This window comes from Oncorhynchus nerka, linkage group LG26 (assembly GCF_034236695.1).
Source record: "Oncorhynchus nerka isolate Pitt River linkage group LG26, Oner_Uvic_2.0, whole genome shotgun sequence".
In the NCBI taxonomy this organism is placed as follows: Eukaryota; Metazoa; Chordata; class Actinopteri; order Salmoniformes; family Salmonidae; genus Oncorhynchus; species Oncorhynchus nerka.
Window position 1 is genome coordinate 45602066 of NC_088421.1, and position 7844 is coordinate 45609909.

At 46.2% G+C, this 7844-nt stretch overlaps 1 protein-coding gene across 1 annotated transcript in view; it reads left to right on the forward strand.

Moving 5' to 3' along the window:
* hgs (hepatocyte growth factor-regulated tyrosine kinase substrate) overlaps nucleotides 1-7547 on the forward strand; it is a 50118-nt gene extending 42571 nt beyond the window's left edge. The window contains 3 exon segments of the mRNA XM_065010985.1: nucleotides 1307-1431; nucleotides 6081-6272; nucleotides 6609-7547. Of these exon segments, the coding sequence (XP_064867057.1) occupies nucleotides 1307-1431; nucleotides 6081-6272; nucleotides 6609-6704 (413 nt within the window). The 3' untranslated portion in view covers nucleotides 6705-7547.
* The last annotated feature ends 297 nt before the right edge of the window (nucleotides 7548-7844 follow it).

A 7844-nucleotide genomic window follows, 5' to 3' on the forward strand; every position in this document is an offset into this window, starting at 1 on the left:
GTCTAGGGGCCAGCTTGGTAGTTAGTCTGGGGGCCAGCATGTTAGTTGACCAGCATGGTAGTTAGTCTGGGGCCTGAAGGGGCATGGTAGTTAGTCTGGGGGCCAGCATGTCTAGTTGAATAGCATGGTAGTTAGTCTGGGGGCCAGCATGTCAGTTGAATAGTGGTAGTTAGTCTGGGGGCCAGCATGTCTAGTTGAATAGCATGGTAGTTAGTCTAGGGGCCAGCATGGTAGTTAGTCTGGGGGCCAGCATGTCTTGTTGAATAGCATGGTAGTTAGTCTGGGGGCCAGCATTTCTAGTTGAATAGCATGGTAGTTAGTCTGGGGACCATGGTAGTTAGTCTGGGGCCAGCATGTCTAGTTGAATAGCATGGTAGTTAGTCTAGGGGCCAGCATGTCTAGTTGAATAGCATGGTAGTTAGTCTAGGGGCCAGCATGGTAGTTAGTCTAGGGGCCAGCATGGTAGTTAGTCTGGGGCCCAGCATGTCTAGTTGAATAGCATGGTAGTTAGTCTAGGGGGCAGCATGGTAGTTTCTGGGGGCCAGTATGGACCTGGCTTGTTGAATAGCTAGTTAGGGGCATTGTCAGCTGAAACATGGAAAGGGCCCTTCCTCAAACTGTTGCCAGCATTAGTTAGTCTGGGGCCCCTTCAGTTGAATAGCATAAACATGGTAGTTTCTGTTGGACCTGGCCTCCTGCCACCATTATTCCTCCTTCACTAAACTTCCTCCTTCATGACAGCTGGCACTATCCATTGGACCTGTTATCATTCTCCTGGTATCCTCCAAACCCATTGAGCATGGTGATTTTAGTCTTGTGTGCGGCTGCTCGGCCATGGAAACCCATTTCATGTTATTGTGCTGACGTTGCTTCCAGAGGCAGTTTGGAACTTGGTAGTGAGTCTTGCAATCGAGGATAGATGATTTTTACATGCTTCAGCACTCAGCTTTCCCGTTCTGTGAGCTTGATGCTCCTAGACGTTTCCACTTCACAATAACAGCACTTACAGTTGACTGGGGAAACTCTAGCAGGGCAGAAATGTAACCAACTGACTTGTTGGAAAGGTGGCATCCTATGACGGTGCCACGTTGAAAGTCACTGAGCTCTTCAGTAAGGCCATTCTACTGTCAATGTTTGTCTATGGAGATTGCATGGCTGTGTGCTTGATTGTATACACCTGTCGGCAACGGGTGTGGCTGAAATAGCAGAATCCACTAATTTGAAGGGGTGTCCACATACTTCTGTATATATTGTGTACATTGACCTTCTGTAACGTGACTCTCCTGTGTTTGCCTCCCTGCTCCAGACCCCAACATGTACATGTACCAGCCTGCAGGAACCAATGGGCAGCCTGCACCCCCTGGCCAGGCCCCGCCCACTACTAGCCCCGCCTACTCTAACTACCAGCCCACACCCACACAGGGATACCAGGTGAGAACAGAGGGGGGAGGGTCATGCCTGTTACAATACTATTGGTGTTCAAATGGAAACGTGCTCGTGGACTTCCTCATGCTGAGTTTGTCGTCTAGGTAACTGGGTTTCCTCCTTAATGTGAACCACATGATGTAATGCCTGATGTCCCAATGAGAGGCTCAGCAATACACCGTCAGATCAAATCAAATGCTGTTTGTCACATGAGCCCGAAACCAACCGGTGTAGAGACCTTACAGTGAAATGCTTACTGACAAGCCCTTAACCAACAGGTGTAGAGACCTCACAGTGAAATGCTTATTTAAAGCCCTTAACCAACTTACAGTAACCTTAACCAACAGTGAAATGCTTATTTAAAGCCCTTAACCAACAGGTGTAGAGACCTCACAGTGAAATGCTTATTTAAAGCCCTTAACCAACAGGTGTAGAAAGACCTTCACAGTGAAAGCTTACTGACTTATTTAAAGCCCTTAACCAACAGGTGTAGAGACCTCACAGTGAAATGCTTACTGACAAGCCCTTAACCAACAGGTGTAGAGACCCACATGAAAGCTTATTTAAAGAACATGCTCACAGTGAAATGCAAGCCCTTAACAACAACATGCTTATTTAAAGGTGTAGAGACCTCACAGTGAAATGCTTACCTTAAAGCCCTTAACCAACAGGTGTAGAGACCTCACAGTGAAATGCTTATTGACAAGCCCTTAACCAACAGGTGTAGAGACCTCACAGTGAAATGCTTATTTAAAGCCCTTAACCAACAGGTGTAGAGACCTCACAGTGAAATGCTTATTTGACAAGCCCTTAACCAACAGGTGTAGAGACCTCACAGTGAAATGCTTATTTAAAGCCCTTAACCAACAGGTGTAGAGACCTTACAGTGAAATGCTTATTTAAAGCCCTTAACCAACAGGTGTGACCTTACAGTGAAATGCTTATTTAAAGCCCTTTAACCAGCTTACCAGGTGCTTACAGTGAAAAGACCTTAACCAACAGGTGTAGAGACCTCACAGTGAAATGCTTATTTAAAGCCCTTAACCAACAGGTGTAGAGACCTCACAGTGAAATGCTTATTTAAAGCCCTTAACCAACAGGTGTAGAGACCTCAAACAGTGAAATGCTTATTTAAAGCCCTTAACCAACAGGTGTAGAGACCTCACAGTGAAATGCTTATTTAAAGCCCTTAACCAACAGGTGTAGAGACCTCACAGTGAAATGCTTATTTAAAGCCCTTAACCAACAGGTGTAGAGACCTCACAGTGAAATGAGCCCTCAACAGTGAAATGCTTACTGACAAGCCCTTAACCAACAGGTGTAGAGACCTCACAGTGAAATGCTTACTGACAAGCCCTTAACCAACAGGTGTAGAGACCTCACAGTGAAATGCTTATTTAAAGCCCTTAACCAACAGGTGTAGAGACCTCACAGTGAAATGCTTATTTAAAGCCCTTAACCAACAGGTGTAGAGACCTCACAGTGAAATGCTTATTTAAAGCCCTTAACCAACAGGTGTAGAGACCTGCAAAGTGAAATGACCTTATTTAAAGCCCTTAACCAACAGGTGTAGAGACCTCACAGTGAAATGCTTATTTAAAGCCCTTAACCAACAGGTGTAGAGACCTTACAGTGAAATGCTTACTGACAAGCCCTTAACCAACAGGTGTAGAGACCTCACAGTGAAATGCTTATTTAAAGCCCTTAACCAACAGGTGTAGAGACCTTCACAGTGAAATGCTTATTTAAAGCCCTTAACCAACAGGTGTAGAGACCTCACAGTGAAATGCTTATTTAAAGCCCTTAACCAACAGGTGTAGAGACCTCACAGTGAAATGCTTACTTAAAGCCCTTAACCAACAAGCCAGTGAAATGCTTATTTTAACCAACAGGTGTAGAGACCTCACAGTGAAATGCTTACTTAAAGCCCTTAACCAACAGTGAAATGAGACCTCAACAGTGAAATGCTTATTTAAAGCCCTTAACCAACAGGTGTAGAGACCTCACAGTGAAATGCTTATTTAAAGCCCTTAACCAACAGGTGTAGAGACCTCACAGTGAAATGCTTATAAAGCCCTTAACCAACAGGTGTTACAGTGAAACAAGCCCTTAACCAACAGGTGTAGAGACCTCACAGTGAAATGCTTATTTAAAGCCCTTAACCAACAGGTGTAGAGACCTCACAGTGAAATGCTTATTTAAAGCCCTTAACCAACAGGTGTAGAGACCTCACAGTGAAATGCTTATTTAAAGCCCTTAACCAACAGGTGTAGAGACCTCACAGTGAAATGCTTATTTAAAGCCCTTAACCAACAGGTGTAGAGACCTCACAGTGAAATGCTTACTGACAAGCCCTTAACCAACAGGTGTAGAGACCTTCAAGTGAAATGCTTATTTAAAGCCCTTAACCAACAGGTGTAGAGACCTCACAGTGAAATGCTTATTTAAAGCCCTTAACCAACAGGTGTAGAGACCTCACAGTGAAATGCTTACTGACAAGCCCTTAACCAACAGGTGTAGAGACCTCACAGTGAAATGCTTACTGACAAGCCCTTAACCAACAGGTGTAGAGACCTCACAGTGAAATGCTTATTTAAAGCCCTTAACCAACAGGTGTAGAGACCTCACAGTGAAATGCTTACTGACAAGCCCTTAACCAACAGGTGTAGAGACCTTACAGTGAAATGCTTATTTAAAGCCCTTAACCAACAGGTGTAGAGACCTCACAGTGAAATGCTTATTTAAAGCCCTTAACCAACAGGTGTAGAGACCTCACAGTGAAATGCTTATTTAAAGCCCTTAACCAACAGGTGTAGAGACCTCACAGTGAAATGCTTATTTAAAGCCCTTAACCAACAGGTGTAGAGACCTCACAGTGAAATGCTTATTTAAAGCCCTTAACCAACAGGTGTAGAGACCTCACAGTGAAATGCTTATTTAAAGCCCTTAACCAACAGGTGTAGAGACCTCACAGTGAAATGCTTATTTAAAGCCCTTAACCAACAGGTGTAGAGACCTCACAGTGAAATGCTTATTTAAAGCCCTTAACCAACAGGTGTAGAGACCTCACAGTGAAATGCTTATTTAAAGCCCTTAACCAACAGGTGTAGAGACCTCACAGTGAAATGCTTATTTAAAGCCCTTAACCAACAGGTGTAGAGACCTCACAGTGAAATGCTTATTTAAAGCCCTTAACCAACAGGTGTAGAGACCTCACAGTGAAATGCTTATTTAAAGCCCTTAACCAACAGGTGTAGAGACCTCACAGTGAAATGCTTATTTAAAGCCCTTAACCAACAATGCAGTTTTTAAGAAAATAATTCAATGTTAAGTAAAACAATAGAAAATAAAAGTAACAAATAATTAAAGAGCAGCAGTAAAATAATAGTAGGCTATATACTGGGGGTACCGGTACAGAGTCAATGAGTGGGGGCACGGTTAGCTGAGGTAATATGTACATGTAGGTAGTTAAAGTGACTATGCATAGATAATAAACCGAGAGTAGCAGCAGTGTTAAAGAGGGTCTGGGGAGCCCTTTGATTAGCTGGTCAGGAGTCTTATGGCTTGGGGGGTAGAAGCTGTTAAAAAGCCTCTTGGTACACCGACCCCGACAAACCATTTCTGTAAGGACCTGACTTTGTGCTCGGGGGCAACGTCATGCTGAAACAGGAAAGGGCCTTCCTCAAACTGTTGCCACCATTATTCCTCCTTCACTAAACTTCCTCCTTCATGACAGTTGACGCTATACATTAGGACCTGGTGCTCCGGTACCACTGACCTGGACTCCTTTTAAAAGGGGATTCTGGTTTCATGTCCCTCTTTCATTTTGTGTCCCGGTCCTCACTTACTTTCCAAAGCTCTTCCTCCTCCTCCTCTTCCTCCTCCTCCTCCTCCTTATTTAGCATCATAATGTGATGATGTTTAAAGGGAGTCAAAGCTCAACGTGGCTCCTCCTCTTCCTCCTCCTCCTCCTCCTCTCCTCCTCCTCCTCCTCCTCCTCCTTATTTAGCATCATAATGTGATGATGTTTATAAAGGGAGTCAAAGCTCAACGTGGCTCCTCCTCCTCTTCTTCCTCCTCCTCCTCTTCCTCCTCCTCCTCCTCCTTATTTAGCATCATAATGTGATGATGTTTATAAAGGGAGTCAAAGCTCAACGTGGCTCCTCCTCTTCCTCCTCCTCTTCCTCCTCCTCCTCCTTATTTAGCATCATAATGTGATGATGTTTATAAAGGGAGTCAAAGCTCAACGTGGCTCCTCCTCTTCCTCCTCTTCCTCCTCTTCCTCTTCCTTATTTAGCATCATAATGTGATGATGTTTATAAAGGGAGTCAAAGCTCAACGTGGCTCCTCCTCTCCTCTTCCTCCTCCTCTTCCTCCTCCTCCTCCTTATTTAGCATCATAATGTGATGATGTTTAAAGGGAGTCAAAGCTCAACGTGGCTCCTTCTCCTCTTCCTCCTCTTCCTCCACCTCTTCCTCCTCTTCCTCTTCCTTATTTAGCATCATAATGTGATGTTTATAAAGGGAGTCAAGCGGCTCATGACTAGTGGTTATAATCTATTATAACCACATCATAATACATTCTACATGTAGGCTTTAAATCATCTGTTAGCGACGTCTGTAATGTTAATGTTTTCTTGTCATCGGTCTCAGCAGAACGTGGTGTCCCAGGCCCAGTCTCTGCCCCCCATGTCCCAGCCTCCCCCCACTAACGGTATGTCCTACGTGGCCTACCCTCCACCCTACGCCATGCAGAGTATGATGGCAGCCCTACCTGGGCAGGACCCCAACATGCCCCCACAACAACCCTACATGCAGGGCCCAGGACAACAGCCCATGTACCAACAGGTAGGAGTTATTGGTTTCTCTCTTCCCCCTCTCTTCCTCTCTCTCTCCCTCCGCTCTTCCTCTCTCTCTCCCTCCGCTCTTCCTCTCTCTCTCTCCTCTCTTCCTCTCCCTCCTCTCTTCCTCTCTCTCTTCCTTTCTCCCTCCTCTCTCTCGCCCTCTTCCCTTACTCACTCACTCACTCACACTCTCTCTCTCTCTCTGCATAATGTTGCCTGTCTATGGGGGACTTCTGATTCTGTATGTCAGAGGCTGGTTTGTTCTATGTAGTGGGAGTTGCAGTGAGGGATTGATGGTAACCTCATCTCTCTCACACTACTTCTGTCTCTCTCTGTGTAGATGGCTCCCCCTGGTGGCCCCCAGCAGCAGGTTCAGCAGCAGCAGCCTCCGCAGGTCCATCCAGGCAGCGAGGCACAGCTCATTTCCTTCGACTGATCCCATCCACCTGGCTAGCTCAGCTTAACATTACCACCTGCTGCTGGCAGGGTTCAACACACTACACCCTCTCTCTCCTCTTCTGTCCTCACCTCTCTTCTCCTCTTCTGTCCTTACCTCTCTTCTCCTCTTCTGTCCTCACCTCTCTTCTCCTCTTCTGTCCTCACCTCTCTTCTCCTCTCCTCTCTTCTCCTCTTCTCTCCTCACCTCTCTTCTCCTCTTCTCTCCTCACCTCTCTTCTCCTCTTCTGTCCTCACCTCTCTTCTGTCCTCACCTCTCTTCTGTCCTCCTCTCTCTCTCTCTCTGCTGGGCTCGTGGCCTGGATTCCCCAACAAACACACGTTTCTTACAATGTTTCTGTTACGGCAATGTTGTGAAATATTATAGTTGTGTAACAGACATGTTACCTCTCCTCCTAGCCATCCTCTCTCCCCCAGCTGACATGGAGGATGAGAGGAGTGAGGAGGGGGTTAGGTAGTGTTACTATGCACCATGCGTACCCCAGGGTTGTATTCACTAGGAACCTAGACGGGGAGGGACTACCTGAGCTTATAAGAAACACTTCCCCTTTTAATGCGTTTTGCTACAGTGTTCTGTCCTCACCTCTCTCTCTTTCTCTCTCTCTTTCTTTCTCTCTCTCTCTCTGTCCTCACCTCTCTCTGTCCTCACCTCTCTCTGTCCTCACCTCTCTCTGTCCTCACCTCTCTCTGTCTCTCTCCTCTCTCTGTCTCTCTCCTCTCTCTGTCTCTCTCCTCTCTCTCTCTCTCTCCTCTCTCTGTCTCTCTCCTCTCTCTGTCTCTCACCTCTCTCTGTCTCTCACCTCTCTCTGTCTCACCTCTCTCTGTCTCCTCTCTCTGTCTCTCTCCTCTGTCTCTCACCTCTCTCTGTCTCTCACCTCTCTCTGTCTCTCTCCTCTCTCTGTCTCTCTCCTCTCTCTGTCTCTCTCTCTCTCTGTCTCTCTCCTCTCTCTGTCTCTCTCTGTCCTCTCTCTGTCTCTCCTCTCTCTGTCTCTCTGTCTCTCTCTCTCTCTGTCTCTCTCCTCTCTCTGTCTCTCCTCTCTCTGTCCTCTCCTCTCTCTCTCCTCTCTCTGTCTCTCCTCTCTCTCTCTCTCTCCTCTCTCTGTCTCTCTCCTCTGTCTCT